This window comes from Panthera tigris, chromosome A3 (genome assembly GCF_018350195.1).
Source record: "Panthera tigris isolate Pti1 chromosome A3, P.tigris_Pti1_mat1.1, whole genome shotgun sequence".
Lineage (NCBI taxonomy): Eukaryota > Metazoa > Chordata > Mammalia > Carnivora > Felidae > Panthera > Panthera tigris.
The window spans coordinates 113,142,939-113,166,327 of NC_056662.1; the positions used below are offsets into that span (position 1 = coordinate 113,142,939).

At 35.6% G+C, this 23,389-nt stretch overlaps 1 protein-coding gene across 9 annotated transcripts in view; it reads right to left on the reverse strand.

The window, feature by feature from the left end:
• BIRC6 (baculoviral IAP repeat containing 6) overlaps nt 1-23,389 on the reverse strand; it is a 223,543-nt gene that overhangs the window by 117,688 nt on the left and 82,466 nt on the right. For 5 of the 9 annotated variants that reach the window (XR_006215936.1, XM_042982203.1, XM_042982199.1 and 2 more), the window contains 14 exons: nt 18,687-18,874; nt 17,590-17,913; nt 17,253-17,352; nt 14,665-14,879; nt 14,269-14,477; nt 13,493-13,839; nt 12,660-12,879; nt 12,044-12,177; nt 10,956-11,093; nt 9,298-9,425; nt 5,755-5,886; nt 3,475-3,690; nt 2,681-2,864; nt 1,899-2,054 (listed from right to left, as the gene is read on the reverse strand). Coding sequence is in view for 8 of the 9 variants with exons in the window: in XM_042982203.1 (XP_042838137.1) it covers nt 1,899-2,054; nt 2,681-2,864; nt 3,475-3,690; nt 5,755-5,886; nt 9,298-9,425; nt 10,956-11,093; nt 12,044-12,177; nt 12,660-12,879; nt 13,493-13,839; nt 14,269-14,477; nt 14,665-14,879; nt 17,253-17,352; nt 17,590-17,913; nt 18,687-18,874 (2,691 nt within the window). In the remaining variant the exon portion in view is untranslated. The remainder of the gene's footprint in view (nt 1-1,898; nt 2,055-2,680; nt 2,865-3,474; nt 3,691-5,754; nt 5,887-9,297; nt 9,426-10,955; nt 11,094-12,043; nt 12,178-12,659; nt 12,880-13,492; nt 13,840-14,268; nt 14,478-14,664; nt 14,880-17,252; nt 17,353-17,589; nt 17,914-18,686; nt 18,875-23,389) is intronic. The other 4 variants (XM_042982202.1, XM_042982200.1, XM_042982198.1 and 1 more) reach the window with 2 other exon arrangements.

The window sequence follows — 23,389 nt, forward strand, 5'->3', positions numbered from 1 at the left end:
GTCACCAACAGCTTAGGGCTATATGTTGTCTCTGCAAAAGTTGGTGCGAACAAAGTTCATGGTATCAGGTCAAGTGAAAGCCCTGAACACAGCAGGCAAAGTAACATTTTTGTATACTGGAATCAGTGGACAAGTTCACACCATCACAGGGAGAGGAGAGGGCCATGCTCCTCTCAATCCAGCAGCTCCTACAGGAAAAGCTGCTATTCACCTTACTTTTCTACTTTGAATCAGAAATTATTAGGCTCTTAGATGTCTCAAAATTCCTAACTAGCCTGCTTTGCCTTACAATAAACCTTACTTTCCCATCCTTCTCACACTCTTATTCAACATTTATTTAAAGAATGCCTAGCACATGCCAGCCTGTTGTAGGGTTTAAGTATGTGAAGACAGATATCTCCTCTCCAATACATTAATCGAAGTTCGAAAGTGACGACACACTGCAGAAATTTCATCAACTACAGCATGATGAGTGCTACCAGAGACCATCTAGAGTGGAACGCAGCAGCAAAGACAGAGTGCCCAACGCTGCTGCTGCTGCTGCCGCTGCTGCTGGAAAAAGCTTCCTGGAGGAGGACAAGGTTTATGTGAATCTTAGATCAAGAGTCCATCCTGAAAACAACAGGAGGAAGTCTATTCCAGACACAAGGATTATCAGGTAAAAAGGATAAAATTATTACAACACCTAAGACTGAAGAATAACAAACGGTTGAAGTGACCACAGCACATGTAGCATACAGGACAATAACTAAAATAGACTCTTAAGAAGTAAGGAGCAGGGACGCCTGGGTGGCTCAGTCGGTTAAGTGTCTGACTCTTGATCTGGGCTCAGGACATGATCTCATGGTTCATGCGATCAAGCCGCATGCCTGACAGCACAGAGCCCGCTTAGGATTCTCTTTCCCTCACTCTCTGAACCTACCCCACTTGCGTGCATGCTCTCTTTCAAAAGAGTAATAAACTTTAAAAAAAAAAAAAAAGAGCAAAGAATTGTACAAACTAAGATACACATACAGTTTTTAAAGCAGCAGAAAACAAAGAAACAAGAAAAAGAATACACCAAAAAGGCTGGACCTTAAAGAGTAGTAGTCTTTAACTCTACCATCTTTACTAATACATGATCTTTAATTGTTTTCTAGATTATATTTTCTTCAACACAGCCAAATCAGACCATCTCAAAATAACTAGGATATTATGAAAGGATAGCATTTTATTATAATAAGCATTCATTCAGAGAATCGAAACATATTTACCATATTTAACTAATGTATCACATTTAAGGCCAAAACCCTAATACAAAAATATAAAAATTAGGGGCACCTGGGTGGCTCAGTTGGTTAAGTGTCCGACTTCAGCTCAGGTTGTGATCCCACAGTTTGGGAGTTCGAGCCCCACATCGGGCTCTGTACTGACAGCTTGAAGCCTGGAGCCTGCTTTGGATCCTGTCTCCTTCTCTCTCTGCCCCTCCCTATGTGTGTTCAGTTTCTCTGTCTCTCAAAAATAAATGTATGTATGTATGTATGTATGTATGTATGTATATATGTATGTATGTATAAATAAATAAATAAATAAATAAATTTGCTGCTGCGCTAAAATTCTGCATTTTGAAATATATTTTCAAGGGTGCTTGGGTGACTCAGTTGGCTAAGCGTCTGACTTCGGCTCAGGTCACTATCTCACAGTTCATGGGTTCAAGTCCCATGTCAGCCTCTGTGCTGACAGCTCGGAGCCTGGAGCCTGCTTCAGATTCTGTGTCTCCCTCTTTCTCTCTCTCTCCCTGCCCCTCTCCTGCTCATACTCTGTCTCTCTCTCAAAAATAAATAAAACATTAAAAAAGAGAGAGAGAAAGAGAGCAAAGGCTACCTTCAATAAACAAAACTTAAAGAAGGTGCAGGTACCCGTTATATCGTGTGTCAAAGGCTCATCTATAGTCTCCAGCAGCTGAACTGAAGACTGCTGCAGGGAGTCATCAGAGTCACCAGCTGCTGCAGCTACGTCATCACTCACTGCTCCTTCCTCCATGGCTTCTGCCGCTACCGGAGCCAGCAGCTCTCCTGTATGAAAGAAAAGAGCCATAACCGCTTTAATAATTTCTTAGCCAATATCCAAATCATATGAAAGCATATTTTCCTCCAGTTTAGAGAATGACAGCGTGTATGCTCGACCACCTATGAAAGACTGAGGCAAAAGATTCTCCACCTACCTGTGCAAATGCTAGGACCCACCGCTCTAACCTCAAGTGTTAAGGACAAGTAACGAGTAGAAAACACAAACTGTATAATATGACTAGGAGTTATGATAGTCCCTTTACCTATATTAACTCACTTATTCATCAAAACAACTTTATAAGGAAGGTACTCTTATTATCCTTATTTTATGGATGAAAGGAATGAGGCACACAGAGCCCTCAAGGTCACATAAAGAACAGCAGCCCATTGCTGATAATAATAATGAAACAGACTATCTCTAATGTTTCTGTTAACAACATAACTCCTCCATAAAGACTTGACATTTATCACAACTGCCAACATAATTAAATACAAAAGTCATTCCAAATGGTTGCTACTGATACATTAAGTAGACTTTTACACTTTGGGTTACAGTTTCTTTTAAATGTTACTTATTCAAGCCATGACCAGCTAATTTGGACATACCTTATGAAAAATAAATCCACACAAACCTGCTAATATATCCTGTAGCATACAAGTTAAGGAATACTGAGCCCAAGCACCACCCCAAGATATATCTCCTCTATTGAAGTCAGTTCCAACCAAAAGTAATAGCAGTCTTTCCAGCTGGGGTTCATTCACAATCTCACACAGATGTATAGTTGGCCTCGTGGCATTTGCAATGCGTGCCAGAACCTGCAATATTTTATAAAGCCATACATTTTATAAAGCCAACATTTTATAAAGCCATACATTTAAACATCAATTACATGTGTTTTTTCCAAAAACAAACAGCTGGAATAATAGTTGTCATTAATGACATATGCTTTCAGTGTCAAAATAATTGCTTGAGATAAAATGCAAAGAAATGTATTTTCATGGATCAAATATTAAAATCTCATTAAAAATCCTGGTGGAATGGTTAAAAATAATTTTTATAAACAATGAATATGCTACAAGAAAGCCTTCAGGGCATGAAAACCCCTCATTACGATAATTTGACACTTATTTGTGTACTTCCTATTTTAATTAATAGAAAAAGGTAGGTTGAGGATAGACATACCTACCTTATAGGCATTTCAGATCGACATTAGAGTTTTAACTAGGTTAAAAATAGAAATCACATCTACTAAGAAATCTACTTTTTCAGTCTTTCAAGGCACAATAATAAAAACCTGAATTACATAAAGCAAACCAATAAAAGCACTATTATTTCTCTTAATCAAAAATCAATCAAAGACTGCAGTCTTTCTTTTTCTTACCCTCTAAGTCTGTAATTATAAATTACGCCTATTAGTTTACTTACCTTACAAACAAAAAGTAAGAGATCCGCATGACATGTAAAATCCATGGAGAGAAGAAACAGAGTAAGTTTCTGCACTACTGAAATACAACGTTCATGGGCCAGGGTAAATGGAAGTGGTTCTATCTCTGGACTTTCTTTTGTTGTTGTAACTTCTGTATCTAAATTAGAACGGGACCATTCTGCTGTCCGACGTAACCGAATTAAATCCTTGAAGTGCTGCATAGAGAAATTTACAGTATTTAAATCAGTGTTTATTAATGTTTATTTATATTTGAGAACACGTGCACATGCGCAAGTGAGCGGGGGAGGGGCAGAGAAAGGGGGAGACGCAGAATCTGAAACACGCTCTAGGCTGTGAGCTGTCAGCACAGAGTCCCACGCAGGGCTAGAACTCATGGATCACGAGATTACGACCTGAGCCGAAGTCGGAGGCTTAACCAACTGAGCCACCCATGTGCCCCTAAATCATTGTTTACCGAGTAAATATTCTTTCACTATAAATTTATTTATAGATGAAAATAGCCACTTCAGAAAACTTACAACTTTTAAAGAACAAAATTTTAGATAAACCGTAAGCTTCATAAGTAATATTACTTTCTGATTTCATACATCCAACCAATGGAATAAATAATTCCCTGCAAAATCTAATTGTTTTTTTCTTTTAATTAAAAAAAATTTTTTTTAATTGTTTTAGGCTCCAGGCTCTGAGCTGTCAGCACAGAGCCCGATGCGGGGCTCGAACTCATGAACCTGAGATCATGACCTGAGCTGAAGTCGGACGCTTACCGACTGAGCCACCCAGGTGCCCCAAAATCTAGTTTTAACTATGTTGCTGATAAATCCTTTCCAAATCGTGACTGTTATCTCCATGTTATAACTAGACTTAATTCCTCACCCACAGGAAAAGGGAAATAAATGGAAGACTTTCATTTTCATTTCCAAAAAGTGAAATTCTACATTAAGGCTACATTGGGTCAAATCCAACATCTTAAATAAAAATTACCAAAACACCCAAAACATAATTCAGAAAAGGTGGATGATAAACCTATTAACATAACTTCAACTATAGAGTATTAACTCAAGTTATTTCAAAATCTGATGGAATAATGATAACTTCGTATTTAAAGAAACACAATAAACAAAATTGGCTGCTATATGTGTTATCCGCCCCCAAATTAAAAAATAAATATTAACTGGGGCACCTGGGTAGCTCAGTCAGTTAACTGTCTGATTTCGCTCAGGTCATGAACTTGCAGTGCACGGGGTCAAGCCCTACCTCAGGCTCTGTGCTGACAGCTCAGAGCCTGGAGCCTGCTTTGGATTCCACGTCTCCCTCTCTCTCTGCCTCTCCACCACAGTCGCCTTGCCTCTTTCTCAAAAATAAACTTTTTAATAAAAAAAAAAAAATATTAAGTTATATTTAAAATTTTTATTTACAAATCACAGGATTTTATTTTCACTTAGAAAAAACACATTAAGGGGCGCCTGGGTGGCTCAGTCGGTTGGTTGGGTGTCTAACTTCGGCTCAGGTCATGATCTCATGGTCCGTGAGTTCAAGCCCACGTTGGGCTCTGTGCTGACAGCTCAGAGCCTGGAGCCTGTTTCAGATTCTGTATCTCCCTCTTTCTCTCTCCTCCCCCGCTCATGCTCTATCTCTCTCTTCTCAAAAATAAATACATCTTAAAAAAAAATAAAAATAAAAAATAAAAGAAAGAACACATTAACTAAACTATACACTTCCTTGAATCTTTTATCTTCAATTTACTGGAACACAATCCACTTTAAAGTAAGCACACCAGGGGGCGCCTGGATGGCTCAGCAGGTTAAACGTAGGACTTTAGCTCAGATCATGATCTCATGGTTTGTGGGTTTGAGCCCTGAGTCAGGCTCTGTGCTGACAGCTCAGAGTCTGGAGCCTCCTTCAGATTCTGTGTCTCCCTCTCTCTCTTTGCCCCCTTCCCATACTCGTACTCTCTGTCTCTCAAAATAAAGACAATAAATAAATAAATAAATAAATAAATAAATAAATAAATAAATAAATAAATAAATGTAAGCACACTGGAAACATACTGTAAATCCACACTTATCATATATTTCCTTGAGTTAAAAGCTACCTTCCCTCAAAAAGGGGGGGGGGGTATAATAGATCTTTCTGTTGATAAACTGAATAATATATATTTAAGTTTCTTAATTATTATTAAAGATACTTTACTCAATTAAAAATATTAAAAGAAAAAGTGACTTTTCCAAAATAATTACATTAAAAAGCATAGATCATACCTTTGAAGTAGCCTGCTTTAGTTTTGCTTGCTCTACCAGAAGTTTATATGATGATCCTTTGTTACTTTGTATTTTTTCTTTTTCCATCTGTTCCACCAAAGCTTTCTGTTTAGCTTTTAATAGGTTAAGTTGCTTAAAGAAAGAAAAAAAGGGTTAATCTTTTTAATCTATATTAAGCTAACAGTGTTAAAAACAACAAAGTAAATTAATATATACCTCAAAGATTTAATACATTCAAATAATGGAATAAAAAACTCCCTTCAAGTTCCAGTTTTAACTGCATTGCTGATAAGTCATTTCCAAATCCTGACTGTTATGTCCATGTTCTAACTAGACTTAACCAATTCCTTACCCCTGGGAAAAGGAAAATAAATGGAAGACTTTCTTATGTAAGCCCCTAATGAGATTGACTGATAGGTATTTTTTTGGAGGGCAAGAAGTATTTTTAAATATGTGGGGAAATATTTTTATTGTATAACATTCTCAGCTTTGTTTCTATGGCCATCTCCCTCAAAAGTAGTGTAATTTTGGAATATCTATATTTTTTATTAATTGAAAATTTTATTGAGATAACTGTAGATACGTAGTTGTGAGAAATAACAGGGACCTTTTGAAGACTTTACCCATTTTCCTCCAGTGATAACATCTTGTAAAACTATACTATAATACCACATCAGAGTGTTGACATTGTTAAAATACACCAATTTTATTAAGATTTCTCTAGTTTCACTTCTACTCTTTTAAGTGTATGTCTGTGTTTGTCTATCTTATTTGTATAGAATTCTACACATGTATAGACACATGAACCACCACTACAGTTCCATCACCACCAGGTTCCCTCATGTTGTTCTTTTATGTTGCCCACCCCACATCCCTCCTATCCCATCTGCCCAAATTCCAACCCCTTGCAACCACCAGTCAGTACCAATGAACAAACAGACCAAAACAAAGAAGAAAAAAATTCTGCACAGGAAGGCCTTAAAAATCCACTGAATGACTTCACCACATCCCCATATAGCCATATATGCAGAATATTATTCTAAATACAAAGTCACTAGAAGGTAATAGCCATGATTATAAATGAATATTTTGTTAAAAACTTAAACCTACTTCTTCAAAGAACATCTCCAAAATTTCTACTTTTGATAGAGATTTTTGTTATCAGGGTGAAAAATTAATATACTATAAAGAAATATTCACTTAGCTATAATCTCCATATATGAAGAAAAACATATCATAAATTAAAACCAGTATGCACATGTATTAGATGATCAACATATGTGTGTGTGAGAACTACCATAAATCAGTATTTTCAGAAAACTATTCTAAAACCTCTACAATAAATACAATTACAATAAAAAATACATAATTTTAATGTGTTTCAAAACAATCACAATCTTAATCAGCAATTTTAATTATTGCAAAAAAGACATTTTTTTCTCAACTATTTGAGAATAAGTTGGCAACCTGATGGCCAATCACCTCTGAATACTTTTGTATGTACTTCCTAGAAACAAAATCTTTCTGCAAACCATAATAAAACCATCAAAATCAGAGAATACTACTAATACACTACTACCAACTATGCTTCACACCCCATTCTAAGTTTTACCAACTGTCCCAATAACGTCCTTCACAGTAAAGAATAAAATAGTAATATTTTACTAAGGAAAACCCACTGGGTTATATTCTAGCTTTGCTTTCCATCTTCATATTCTAAATTAAACACAGCAAACATAAACATTAAGTGTTCAATAAAATTTAGCTGAATTCAAAAGGATGCAAATTATTACCACACAATTAGTTAATAATAAAAAAAAAAGGCTGAAAGAAAAGCTTCACATCATTTTTCTTGCAAAAGATCAAACAGCTTAGTCAAAAAAAACATAAGTGAAACCTAAAATTTAGTGCTAAGTCCTTTTTTTTTAAAAAAGCCCAAAGCTTTCACAAACTTGCCAGATCCTAAGGATTTTCATATAAACTCTCATTACAGTTTAAATCAATTATGCAAATAATTATTGGTAAGACACTAGGCTCCATTCTAGGTATCAAGGATATAGTATATAACCTGGCATATACTGTAAGAGAAAAGAGAAAGACCCCTTTAAAAAAATGATAATAATAAAACAATGGCTCACAAGAATCTGATGTCGGCTATAAATTCACTTCTACACAGTACAATGCACAGGGACCAAATTTTATGTGTAATTTCAAGAGAGATCATGGAACCACGTAAGAAAAAATCCAGATATATGCACAGATGTCCTATAACAAAAACCACATTCTAATACATGATCTTCTTTCTGTGAAAGAAAGACTGAATGTGTGTACATGCAAACATTTGCATGTTAATCAGAGAAAGAAACATACATGCACATTTGTATTTCAAAAAGAAAAAACACTAAAGCGTTCATCAATAGGAAAATAGGTAAACAGATTCTGGAACACTCATGGAAGAGTACTCAAGAATAAAAAGAATCAGTGATATACTCAATATGGATGAATCTCAAAAATACCATTTTGAGGGGAAAAAAAGGCAGGTAAAAAAGAGCACTCTGCATGACTCCTAACAAGACTTCAAGAAATCATTCACTCACAGCGAAACACACAAATCTCATATTAACAGAACAAAAGACACTACCAAAATTTATGACGAATATAATGAAAGGAAAAATACAGACACATGGGAAACACATTGTATGGGGTACTATCCTAATTTAGAAACCAGAGAAGACCTCTTTGAGGAAGTGAATATGAACTAATGCCTGAGGGGCACCTGGGAGGCTCAGTTGGTTAAGCGCCCGACTCCTCATTTCCTGATTTCGGCTCAGGTCCGGTCTCGGTTCCTGAGTTCGAGCCCCGCATGGGCCCTCCGTTGACAGCATGGAGCCTGCTTGGGATCCTCTCTCTCTGTCCCTCCCCTGCTCATGCTCGCTCGTTCTCGCCCCCTCAAAACAAATAAATAAACTTAAAAAAAAAATAAAAGAATGCCTGAACTAATGCCTAGTAAGTTAGGTTATCCTATGTGGTAAGGGAGGAAACTCACCGCATACAAAAATCCTGGATGAGAAACTGGTGGTTTATGAACTCAAATTCAGTAGGGCTAGACTAAAATTCAAACCTGACAGGCACAAAGAGGAAGCAAATGATAGACACCATCAAGCCATGTTAAGGACTTTGAACTGCATGCACAGGTCAACTGAAAGCTACTGAGAATTGGAGAAGGAAATGACATGATAACGTATGACTGAGAACAAAAAGGGTGAGAGGCCTTTTAACTAGACAAAAGAAAATGACAGCCTCTCACTTAGAATGGCAGAAACAGAGATGTAAAGAGGTAGACACTTTACAGGACCTCACCAAAAATCTGTAAACTACAAACTGTTGCCATCTTACGAATAAGGAAGCTCTGTCTCACAACTGTTAATTTCCCTAAGTACCTCATTAAATATCATACCTGAGATCTGACAGTAAGTCTATCTCATGCAATGTCAAAAGCAATGTTCTCAAACATTAAAATTTTAAAAGTATATTGAAAATTACCTGTTTATGATGAACTAGCTGCTTTCTGATTTTTCTGGAATATAATCTATCAAGGCTACTGCTGCCTTTGGAAGACCTATTTATGCTCTGAGTGTGCAGATTATTGTTAATAAAACTCCACTGGTTACCTATAAGAGCAAAAAAACATTTTATTAATAATTCTGTTAAATGTGGTTTTAAAGTAATTTCCACACCTAGAAAACACAAATTTATAAACATGTCAATCACAACAAAGCAGTTTTAAGGAAACTGGTAGTAAGATATAACCCTAGAAAGGCTAATCCAGATCCTAAATGACTTTAAGATCAGAGTTTTCTCTGTCTCCAATCTTCCCTTTAAGAAAACAGCCATCTTTCTCCATAGTTGCTTAAGATTAATCTTTGTACAACACAGTACTGATGTAACTCAATTCAAACAATAAATGCTCACTACTGCCTATGTCAAATCCATACGTTAATGCAAGGACCCAAAAAGAGGGCGTTCAATAATCTGACTTTACAAATGTAAAAATGAGGTTAAACAGTTCAAAAATTATGCTGTGTAGCTCGACTTACTCTCGTTTTTTAAAACGTGTCCAGACTATTACTTTAAGTATCATTCTTCTTTTCAATTCAGGCTCAATACCACCCCTGAACCACCCCTGAAGTAATCTCCAGTTACTTGTTCATGCTTGCTTAACCTAAAGATATCTTCCCTATTCTCTAATATCCATTAGTCAAGTCAATTCAAATTCTTCAAAACCTACAAAAAATGTCTTCCACCAATGCATTTCCATACTATCTGAATGATATAAATAAAAACTAAGACCTTCAATACTGTAATATTCCAACTTTATATGACAGTTGTATATAATTGTAGATACCTCTATATCCCATAAATCAGTAAATTGAGCCAAAGACTCTAAATATTTAAAACATATTTTCTCTACATGAATAAAATACCCCACCCTTTTACCAAAAGTAATGGGCCCCATTTGACTTATCAAATGATAATCAATTGATTTATCTAGAAAACACTCTGAGGGATCTTTTTAAAACTATGGTCCTGACAATGTATAAAATTCAAATTTTATGGCACTTAGATTTAAGATGGAGCTATTCCAAAACCTTTAGGAAAAGTGTCATTAGGCTGGAAGAAAAGAAGAAAATAATTTGTCTTACAGCTTGATTTCCTTTAACTTTTAAATTTTTCTATGCCCCAAAAGTTTATGGAAAGACTGAAACTCAAAAAAATAAAAAACAAAAACAAAAAATAAGTAAATCTGGTAATTTCCATATCTAAGCATAAAAGCTCCTTATAGTCAATTAGAACTATACTCCATAATGGTAAATAGAATGACACACTATACTAAAATAACAAAGATCTCCTATTCATAAATTCACTGATATGTATGGTATTAGAAAGTGTTTAAATGAGCCTGGAAATACCTCATGAAAGACACAGTTGTATTTAGACATTAAAAGTCATGCTCAGATAAGGGGTTTGTCCAGAAAGCCCTTCAAAAATAAATTCTACCCTTAAAACAGATTCCTGGTATGTTTAATTCTTACTTTAGATAAATTACATACAGCTGTAATCTCCAGGCCAATAGCCAGTTCTGGAACAACTGTGTACTCACTCAAAATCCCCACCAACAGATTATTATAAACTTCTGATACCTGTCAGAAACCTTTCCCTGTCTTTACCATTCAAAGGTTTCTTTGCAGCTGCTGCTTCATCTTCAACAGTTGCCACATAATCCAACAACCTGGACACCAGCATAACAACCCAACTGATCATGGGAATATCCAGTACTCCTAAGAAGAGATGACAGGGGAAAAAACAATCAGGTGACTCTAAGAGTTCTAATGAAGTCTGAGAGGACAATTATGCAATAAGACATTTTATAAATTTAAAATATACTGTATCATTGCTAACATTAACATTTACTTATAATAAGCCTCAAAATTGGAACTTACGGCCAAATTGAGGAACATACTGAATGTAATGGAAGACAAATGCTTTATGGTATGAGAATAGATTCTTAGTTATAGGTTGAATCCAACAGATAATAATTTATAAATTAGGAAATAAGGTGTAAGGTCCTAGTCTAAGACTTACAGATAACTAAATAAAAAAAATCGCTCAATTTTGCCTTCATAAAGTTTTTTGAACTACATTCTCAAGTTTTTGTTCCAATAACAATTTTGTTGCTCAAATGAAATACGATGACCAGAATAGCAACTGTGCCTTAAATTAAGAGAGACTTAAATAAGAGTTTGAAGGGTGCCTGGTGGCTCAGTCAGTTAAGCATCCAACTTCAGCTCAGATCATGATCTCACAATTCAAGGGTTCGAGCCCTGCGTTGGGCTCTGTGCTGACAGCTCAGGGTCTGGAGCCTGTGTCTCCTTCTCTCTCTGCCCCTCGGCCCTGCTCAGGTGCTTTCTCTCTCTCTCTCTTTACCTTTCTCTCTCAAAAATGAACATTAAAATTAGAGTTTGATCTTAGTTATGAGAGTAAATAGGAAAAACATAATAGTTCCCAAATTCAAAATTCAAATAATGAAAAGGTAATAGATTTTTAAAGCAATAACCACATGGCAGTCAATCACATGAAAGTCTACATTCTAAAAAGTCTACATCATAGAAATATTAACAAAATGTGCCATGATGAATATTAAAATAGGTACTTCACAGTAGCCATTTTATGAAAGCAGCAGTAACAGGAATCTTATGTTTTTACAAAAGATGACCACTTGAAATAATACCTTCTGTCCTCCTATGCATGGGTAACTGCGGCTGAAGAGGTGACAATAAATTATCCAACAGATTAAGTAAGCTTTCTAATACTCCACTATTGCTAAGTGATCTTTGACCAATGCAGGAGAGCAACATGAATACCCTAAAAAAAAAGATATACTAAGTATGAATCAATTTGCTCATTAAAAAAATAATTTACATTGACATTTAACAATAGGATATGTAGTTCTCAGCATGATTTATATCTCGAGCTATGATGTTAAAATTGGCTCTTTTCAAACTACAGGTTGTATTTTTTAACTAAATAAGAAATCAAGAAGAGAACTTTATCAAAGTCCCCAGAAAATGCGTTTAACACCACATAAAGTAACATAATCTGTTAGGAAATACTTGTAAACAGAGACCTATAAACTCCACAGATTCAATTACAAAACTACAGAAGGTAGTCTGGTTATATCATGTGTAATTTTCAATATGCGTTTTGCTAGGCATTCCCCAAACCCTGGAAAGACATGTTTCATTTCCCCATTCAGGATCCACATATGTAGGATTTCAAAATCTGAGCAATGACTGTGAGAATTAGAAATTACTAATAACGAACAACTCCAGTATCTTCTGACCTACCTATCTTGTGGGAAGATGAGAAGCTGCTCTGAATTGTACAGTTCCTGAAGAACATTAGAAAGAAACTGACCCCACCATCTTTCACCACCACAGAGCTGAACAAGTAGAAGACCAGTATGCAATCGTATCTTTGGTGTTCCACTGATGCACAAGTGTTTAAAAAGCTCTTCACAGGCCTGGGCATGAAATGTGCTCTGCAAAACTGCAGGAACAGAGTGTCCTATTACAAAACAGAAAACAATAAAATTTCCTATTTAAGTGTATGCTGTAGTATCAGTATCAGCATCCCTAAATACACTTTCTTCTTTACCAGGATTCAGTACACAATTGTATTTTATTTATTTTGCTATTCATTTCTTTATTCTTCGTATGAAGAATTTAATTGTTAAACACTTGGGGAGGAGAAAATCTAGCAGTTCAATCAACTGTATTTCTTATGTGTGGAGTTGGGTGTATCAGTTAGCTGAGTATGTGTGTTTGTGAGTGCATGTGTAATGATCAAAAATAGCTCCTGTTATTAGAAAATGACAGTATATTAGGGTAGCAATTTAGTAACAGTTTTCACAATAACAATATTTAATGTTTTGCCAATAACAAAATGATGTGCCACATCAACAGCAAAACCTCAAGAAAATTATCGAAAATCCGTTTAAAACAAAAACAAGTAAAAATATGGAGGAAAAAACGAGTTAACTTAAACACATTTCATAGTCACTTTAGAAAGGACATCAAAATGAGCAACACTCAGGAAATATTAACACAACAACAAAACATGCAACAAAATCACATCAAACACATTTCTAACATTTAAAGAACTTAAGCCAAATACAAACCATTGGAAGAGTGAAGAAGACTGAGCAAAGTGTCCAATAAATATCTGATGATGGTACGTAACTGCTCTGTGGAAGACGTCTGAATCAAATCTTTTGGATCTGATGTTTCACTTAACACTTTCCGACTTGTACCTAGAGCTACTTTGAGCCTCTGCACTGCATTATGAGCCAAATTCAGCTGAAGCTGTAGCTGAATACAATCCTGATAGGCAGAAAAAACTCTACTGTCTTCCTCAACTGCCTTGTCTGGTTTTCGCAAAAAGTACTGTGCATTGTTAGCACTGTTGAGAGGAGGAAGATCGATACTTTGCAAAAGAGTTTCCAGTCGATGACAAGCTAAGTTATACCTGTAAATAAAAAAAAAAAATGTACAAAATAATTCCTGCAATGTTCTCTCTGATATATATGTATAAATGTACACTGAAAATTAAATCTCTACAACCATTAAAAAGAATTCATCAGTCATTAAGCCAGTTATTTAATCACAATATTTTAATTTATCAAATATTACTGTAACATCCGTTTCCTACTTCCTTTTCTTCTTTGTTTTTTTTTAAGTTCACATTTTTTTTTTTAGTAATCTCTGTATCCAAAGTGGGGTTTGAACTCACAACCCCAAGATCAAGAGTCGCATGCTCTTCTGACTTAAGCCAGGTGCCCTGTCCTATTGTTCTTTTCTATACATCTAGGAAAAGACATTTCTTGAAAAATATATGCAAGACATACAATATAAAAGGTTTCAATAAGATTAAAATAGACTGCAATTTTCTAATAACCTGCACTGTATATCTTCCTGTAGAGCAACCATCATTGCTAAATGCTGGTCAATTTCCGGTTGGTTTGCAGATTCACCCTCTCCCCTTAAAGGATCATGCATTAACTTCAGTTCACTCTCCCAAGGCAAGATATACGTATGACCATAGTAAAATCCTAATGGGATTTTGGCTCTGGCATTTGTACTTCCATAACGTCCAATGACAGTGATCTGAAATGAAATAAAAAACAAAACAAATCAAAACATAAGTATACATACACTCCATCTGCAAAAAAATAAAATTCTGAGCAATGGATTTTAAAAGATAGTTATACTTTTTAACTATATGTCTAAGTATCTTTCATAACCTGTCAGAAACATGGAAAGCCTATCAATTCACTGTCTTGAAGTCTTTTACCTTCATGAATCTGCACACAGGAGGTGGTATCAAGTCATGCAGAATTAGTGAATGGGTGCTTATGTCAGTTGCCACTACCAGTCGCCTCCCATCCACCTCTTCTCCTAAAGTCCAAATGTCAATTGACAAGGAGGCCAAGTCTCCACAAGTGGGAATCAACACATCTGTCAATAGTATTGGTCTGCCAAAATCCAAGGTCACAAATCTCCTTGCTCCTATCAGAGAGAGCAACAGGTGACAAAAAATACCATTGTTTCAATTAACCAAAAGATACATTCAAAAACAGTTGGGAACACTCATCTTAAAATCCGAAATCAACTTATTAAACTACAAACAAATAAGTAGAAAGAGGAAGTAGCCTTTGAAAATTTTCTGAAACTTCAATCCATGCTAGGTAAGACTGAAGTAAAAAATACACAAGAGTAAGTTTGTTACTGTGACAATCAACTGTGCATATAAGCTTAATTTAAAATTTTTTAATGTTTATTTATTTTTGAGAGAGACAGACAGAGTGCAAGCGGGGGAGGGGCAGAAAGAGAGGGAGACACAGAATCTGAAGCAGGTTCCAGGCTACGCGCTGTCAGCACAGAGCCCAAAGCAGGACGCGAACCCAAAAACCGCGAGATCATGACCTCAGCCAAAGTCGGATGCCTTACCGACTGAGCCACCTAGGTGCCCCGAAGCTTAATTTAAAACATCAGAGTAGAAAAACTGTATCATCAAAAACAGTAGATAGATGAACTCTTAAAAGTTATCTATCTGCTCTTTTTTCAATCATTTGGTCACTTTTTAAAACTTTCCCACCTAGACTCATTAATGATACCAAATTGTGTTACTTTAGTTTTCTCAGGCCTTGTTTAACTTCTTATGGAGTTAGATCCTACATTGTGGTTACAATGTAAAGTAAAATTACAAGGCAGAAATCACATGCAGTCAGCACCGCCACTATAAAAAATCCCTTAGGAAGGTCCCCCAAAGAAGACAAATACATCTTATCTCAAACACTGTTTTTTGCCCAGGTAGTGACACATCACTGTCTCTTCAGCTCAGTTCCAGGCAAAGCATATGGCTTATTCTCAAGGACCACACTAAACAGGCAGGATCCCTCTTCGTGTAAACACTAGAATCGCACGCAGCACGGTTGAGATGTGCACATTAATGAAAGGCAAAAATGATCACAGAGGAATGGAAGAAAGAACAGATTTGCATATCTCAGCTCATATACATTTCAGAATAAGCCCAATTAGTGAAACAGTAGACAGCATTGTTAATCATATAGTTCTTTTTCTTCTTTACCAGGTTGGGGTGAGGAGCACCTAATAACCTTACCAGCTACATTTTACAGTGAAGGAATCAACTGAACTTCTAGAACTAGTTTTCAATGGAGCTAGTTTAAAAGCAAACAAAGTGGTTACCAATACTTCCCTAGACAGAAAAACTATTAAATAACAAAGAACACAATTCTTCTATGTCCTACATTCAATTCCAATGATAAAAAAAGAAAAAAAAAAAAACCAAACTGCAGTGTAAAAAACTGCTCACATTCCATAAGACTCCACAACAAATCACACTCTAAATGTTACAAATGCTAATGTTGATACCAATGAAGGATTAGTTGAGCAAAAAACACCATTAAGAATTTTACCTTAGGGGCACCTGGTGGCTCAGTCAGTTAAGTGTTGGACTTTAGCTCAAGTCATGATCTCACAGCTGCTGACTTCGACCCCTGCGTTGGGTTCTGTATCTCCCTCTCTCTCTGCCCCACCCCAGCTTGTGTTCTCTCTCGCTCTCTCTCTCTCAATAACAAAGAAATAAACTTGAAAATCATTTAAAAACAAAAAAATTTTACTTTATATTTTTTAAAAAACTCTCTCTTCCAAAGAAGAAACATCGCAATGCAATAAAGCAAACTATTCATATGATAGAAAGTGCCACAGTATGCATTATACACATATTACTTTCTACTATAGAACACACTGTGGGTTTCTACTGAATTCTGCTGCAGCACAAGCCCAGAACTAGTAGTTTGGTAGGATGATAAGGTTAAAATCACCTGTGGTTTATTAGAAAACATATTCTAGTTGAAAGCATCTATCCCAGTCATGGGTTGCTAGCATGTAAGTATGTCACAAACTTAGGCAGAATTTGAATTATCAAGAGACCATGAAGTGTTATTAATTTTACTTAGTTACTAAAATCAGCAGTATGTCTATCTGCTATTTTCTAGAAATGATTCCAACATCAGGATGCTGGTCTTAAGAATATTTAAGCGTAACTTCCAGTGTAATGATAATCGAGCAGCTACAATGGAGGTAGATGGTCATGTCCATCAGAGTTCAACAGGCAAGACCCATGTGCAGGTGAAATCCACAGTCTGGACAGAACTAGTCAACCTACCCAGTAGCACTCTGCCACCCAACATGGTGAATGCACAGCTGGAGCCTTATGTAGTGCCTACTCCTGGTAAAATGTACTTACCTGGGAACAGATGTGATTTACTTGCAAAGGAAAATCAAACTGCAGAATATTAAGATTCAAAGGGCTAGCAGAATAGGCAACAAAAATATCTTAAGAAAGTCAAAGATTACCTGAATGCATTCGCTCTATAATAATGGACTGGTGAGGTGGAGGTTGAAGAAAATGTGAAGCATGAGAAATTGCAAGAGCTAGACCAGAACCAAGTGGATTCTAGAAGAGAAAAAAGTATAACTCTATATTGATATTACTCTTGCTCTATACAAACTAGTAACTGTATATCAAATTAACAAGTCTCATCTCCTGATGTATATTCTGTAATATTTTAGAAGACAACCTAATTTGATGTATCAAGTTGGCATAATAAAATTTTGCCTTCTCAAGCTAGCGTATACATCATAATGTTTTTAAATGTCTAAGCGAACACCTATTTAAAATATAAGAATTTACCATTCTGGACTTGTTGGAATTTTTGTTATGTGCAGCAAGATTGACTGTTGGGGGATCAATAACTGAGCCTGGGAAAAGCTGTGCAAGTTCGGCATTAATCACAACGGAAACTGCTTCATTGGGTGGGGTGAGTGGTGGAGTCATAAAAAGTGGTGTTGTTTTTGGAGTGGGTGGAATAACATCAGATGGATGGATGAAGAATCCGGGGGCTGCCACCGGGTTGGAAGGCACAGAGTTGTGAACAGGACCTACTGCTGATGCTGCTGATGCTGCGGCAGCCGCTGCAGCTGTTGTCTGATGTAACTTGGCTTCCAGCTTTGCTTTCTGTAAAAGAAGTAAAGGCAACAAATGTAGACTGATCCTGCCTACCTGAACTGTAGGGAACACTACACAGGAATATTTTATGAAGATAACATGATTAACTAGATCCTAGGTAAATAAAAATGAAATTAAATAAAAATGGACTCCACATTTCCTCACTATATGAACTTCATTAAATATTTGATGTAAACTTCCTTGTGTTTCGGAAACTTGGACTTCCACAAAGCAAAGGTGGAAAGAAAGAAGAACAAGTGCATGTAAATAAGGAAACACAGTTCTACTCAGAACGAAATATTAACAGGAGGAGGCGGACTCTCGTGTTGCCTAACCTGATACAATTTGTCACCTGGAACCACATGGGATGCATTTAGAGAACAACAAAAACTCCCAAGCAATTGTCATTACTACTAAATTTTAATCCACATGACTGCAAATCATCTTTAAAATATTTTAGGTTAGTCAATCTGTAAAAATAGTAACTGGTAACCATAACGTTTGACCAAGAGTGTTTAAACAGAGTTACAACGAATTTTACTAAAAGCCTGCCCCCCCATATCAATTATATTCCATCAGATATTTGTCAAACGAAATTTACTTATATAATTTTTAAACACTTAGATACATCACAAAGACATTACCTCAATTTTTGCAGAAAAGGATTAGCTCAGATCGGTCAACCTACTTTCCTTTATGAAAATAATGGTCATTTTTACAGTACTTTTTTCAGCTTTTGAAGTTTAGAGACAGCATGAACAAAGAGCCAAAGAGTCTCCAACCTGTTGCTGAAGCTTCAAAAGCTGCTGCTGTTTCTCTTGCAGCACCTGCAGCTGTTGCTCGGCTGAAGCCATTGCATGAGAGAGAGACTGCAAAGCTACCTGGGCTGCTGAACTCAGGGCTGTCGAAGCTTCCCCAACTGTCCCCGATGACAGTCCACCTACTGCAGGAGTAACCCCGAAGGAACTCACTGGTGTAAGACAAGGGGGGGAGAAAAGGGATGAGGAAAAGGTTCATGCAGAAACATGTTCCAAGTATACTATTTTGACATTAAAACTAGAGTTTCACTTTAAAAGACAGTAAGCTATAGAGTATAAAAAAGAAGTCTTAATGATCAAAGTCTTAATCATAAAAGCATACTCATTGATAATAACAGTATTTGAGTTTAAGGGATCCAGGACCTAGTTCCAAATCAAAACAAAACAAAACAAAACAAAACAAAACAACAAAAAACAACTTGGTATACCTTTGAACTTAAAAATATTTTCAGCATGTAAGAAATTTCATTTAATATGGCTAAAATAAAAACACAAAACGAGAGTAATCCTATTATACAATTTGAGCTTAACAAATAAACTAAAATTTGCTTTACTAAGTTTTCCTGTAGCAGTACCTCCTTCCTCCTGCAAAAAGTTCAAAAAAACCTTTAATTACATCATTTTAAAAATCTGATGATACTTATTTCTTCATTTTAAAGCATAGCCTAGACAGTCTGGCCCACATAGAATATGTAAAAGCAATTGTTTCCTACCATATTCTCCCAGAACACTAATATGGAGAGAAACATCTCTGATTCGACTTATGTCAAGCAAGTTTGGCACACCAGCTTACACATGAAGATTATCATTAATGGCTCTACGAAATCCCATAAGTTAAACAATTTCTTTGACTTTCCTTTTCAGTGTGACTCAAGTATACATTATAAAAAATAACTCCTCATTAAATATTTAACAATATTTGTGGAAAACATTTTAGGAAAAGCTAAGATAAAAGCTTAATTTCACAACATAATGAAATAGGTCAGCACAAAATATAGTTACATTGGGGAAAGATAACCACTACAACAGTAGCAAATTTTAGTGTGCATTACCATGTGACACTGTTTTAATCAATTACTGTATTCAACAGGTAAACAACTCTGAGAAGCAGACACTAGAACTCTGTTTTTTAATTGATAACAGAGAAGTGTGACCTGCAGAGCTGATAGTGGTAAAACTAGGGTTGGAACCAAGGACTGTGTGAAAACAAAGCCAATGGGGAACCACAGTGCCAAGTATGGAGCTTACTTACATCAACTCATTCTGTCTTTGCAATGACACATAGGCAGGTACGACTCTTACCCATTTTATAGGTAATGAATCTAAAGTTGAGGGAAGTAATTTGCTAATACCTGAAAGGGTCGGGGAGAACCCAGGTATGTGACAGGCTATCTTAACATCTAACAATGCTACACTGTGCTAGGATTAAAAAAAAAAAAAAAGAAAAAAAAAAACTATTTAAAAAATTAGCTGTAATCAACAAGATAGCAATAACAAACTGTGCATAGCCTTTCACAATTAAAAGTGTCTTCAACTTACACACACACACACACACACACACACACACACATTACAGAATAGCCATACTATACTTCATTTAACTTCCAAGAATCCAATTCTACAAGCCTGGTAAAAGAAAGAGCAATCAAAACTCATATAAGCTATGTGCCCCAAAATGAAATCCATTTGCTTCATCTAATGTTCCACCAAAGAAACAGCTATTAATTCCAACTCTGGAGGAAAATTATTGGACTTATTGAAGCACTGCTATTGTACTTGTACTTTTTGGGTAATTACAGTCAATATTAACCACATGGAGTTGAGCCCTTTACTGACTTTAAAATCCAATGCCCAAATACTACTTGTGGGAAAATGAATTAAGTAACCAGAAACACAAGAGACACATCAGCAATCCAAAAGAAATAAGTCATTCTGCAACTACAAATTTTTTAAATCTTTTGATTTTTGATTGAGCAGTATCCTTTTCTATTTTTATACAAAGGGCCTCAAAAACCATATATAAGTAGAGATCAGAAGAAAATAAAAATGACTATGACCACCATTTCTATTCAGTATCACTCAGGAAGTTCTAGAAAGCACAAAAGAGCAAGAAAAAGAAGTAAAAGATAAAATGATTAGAAAACCAACAAAGTAAAATTCTTATTAACAGATGACATGAGGCAGCTCTTCTTGCCCACAGGTCCTGTCTCCATGCTTTAATAAAATCACCTTTTTGCACAAAACAAAAAAAACAAAAACAAAAACAAAACAAAAAACTGGATGACATCACTGTGTATATAAAAAGTCTTTAAGAATCTACAAACTATTAGAATTAATAAGCTAATATAGCAGTGTCACCACATGAGATTAATATACAAAAATCAATTATATTTTTATGCACTAGCAACCAAAAAAAGGGAAATAAAATTAAGAAAAATATCACTTATACTAGCGTAAAAAAATCAAACAGCTAAGGATAAATCTGAAAAAGACGTACTAAACGTCAACACTGAAAACTAAAAATATCTCCCAGAGCAACTGAAGACCTAAATACACTAGATATATCATGTTAATGAAGTAAAACGCTTAATATTAAGATGTCAATTCTCCCAAACTGATTTATATTCAAATTCCAAATAAAAAAAAATAATAAGCTCTTTGGTGTATAATCTGAAAAGCTCATTCTAAAATTTAAATGGAAATAAATACGGCATGATGATAATAATGCTGTATATAATTAATAATATAATAATAATGCTGTATAGTTTTCAATTCTGCATTTACAATTTCATGTGTTACACCTCATCAGTATAAATGACAGAATTCGGTTTTTTAATCTTTCCTTTTACTATGGGTAGTTGAAAGTTGCTAAGAGTAGATCTTATATGTTCCCACCACAGAAAAAGAAATGGTAATTAAGTGACAGGACAGACATATTAGCTAATGCTATAGTGGTAATCATTCTACAATATATAAATGTATCAAACCAATACATTATACACCTTAAACTTGCTGAGTGTTGTTATGTCAGTTATATTTCAATAAAGCTGGGGGGGAAATAGAAACAAAGACCAAGAATCTTTAAGAAAACCTATCTTTAGGGGCGCCTGGGTGGATCAGTCGGTTAAGCATCCAGCTTCGGTACAGGTCATGATCTCACGGTTTGGTTTTTTGAGTATGAAACCTGCGTTGGGCTCTGCACTGACAGCTTGGAGACTGCTTAGTATTCTTTGTCTCCCTCTCGTTCCGTTTGCCCCTCCCCTGCTTGTGGGCATGTGCACTTGCGTGCACACACTCTCTCTCTCTCAAAAATAAATCCAAAAACATTAAAAAATTTTTTTTAACTTTTATGTTAAACCTATGTTTAAGAAGGAAAATGGTAAATTTCACTAAGTATATACTCAAGAGAACTGAAAACATAAAAATGTACACAAATATGCTGCATAGCAGCATTTTTCTTAACAGCCAAAAAAGAAGTAACAACTCAAACGTCCATTAACTGCTGAGTAGATAAGCAAAATGAGGTATATCCAGATTGTTTTAAAAGTAGCATATCCATACACCGGAATACTATTCAGTCATAAAAAGGAATGGTGTATGGAGACATGCTAAGTGGGTGAAACATGAAAACATTATGCTAAGTGAAAGAAGCCGGACAAAAGGGCCACAAACTATATGATTCTACATTTATAAGAAATGTATGGGGTGGGCAAATCCATAGAGACACAACATAGATTACTGACTGCCAGGCGATGGAGGGGAAAGGCGATGAGGAGTGACTGCTCATGACTACAGAACCTCTTTGTGGAGTAATTGAAATATTCTGGAATTAGAAAGTGATGATGACTGCACAACAAACTTTATACCAATTTTTTAAATCTACCAAAAAAGAAAGAAAAACAAAACTGATGAGTGTATACTACCAGATTTCAAGACTTAATATAAAGTTACAATAATTAAGACAATTATAGCATTTCTATTTCTAGCATAAGGCTAGAAAAATTGACCAATGGACAAAAACAGACCTACACCACAGCAGACATGATTTTTAACAGACACAACACCACAGCAGAGTGGAGGAAGGGTAGATTTTTCCCATTAATAATAGAGAATGAGAATTAGTAAACTAAGATGAATTAGAAGCAAATAGCCACAGTAAAAGGAGAGATTTAAAAAACTGAGAATTACATCATTTATACTGGTAAGGTCTAACACATGAAACTGGAAACCCAAAAAGAGAATACAGAAAACAAGGCAGAAGCACTGTTTGTACAGTTAATGGCTGAGATCTTTCTAAAGCTGATGGAAGTTATCAAGGATTCAGGAAGGCCTATGAATCCTAATCAGGGTAAGTACAAATGAAACCATCTATAGGACCATCAAAGAAAATGCTCAGGGGGTTGGGGGGGGGGGGGGCGCGGTGGACAGGGAAAGAATATGAATGAATCTTAAAAACAGCTTGAGAGCTGACAGTGACCTTAAAAAAGGAATAATAAGACTGACACAGTGGAAATGACAAGAAATTATCTTTAAATCACTAAGAGAAATAATAACTAACTTAGAATTCTGTAACATGTCAAAATATACTTCAAGAATGAAGAGAACACCTCTGGATCTAATCAACCAATGTAAAATTTATTATTCAAATATTCAGACAAATTTAATTA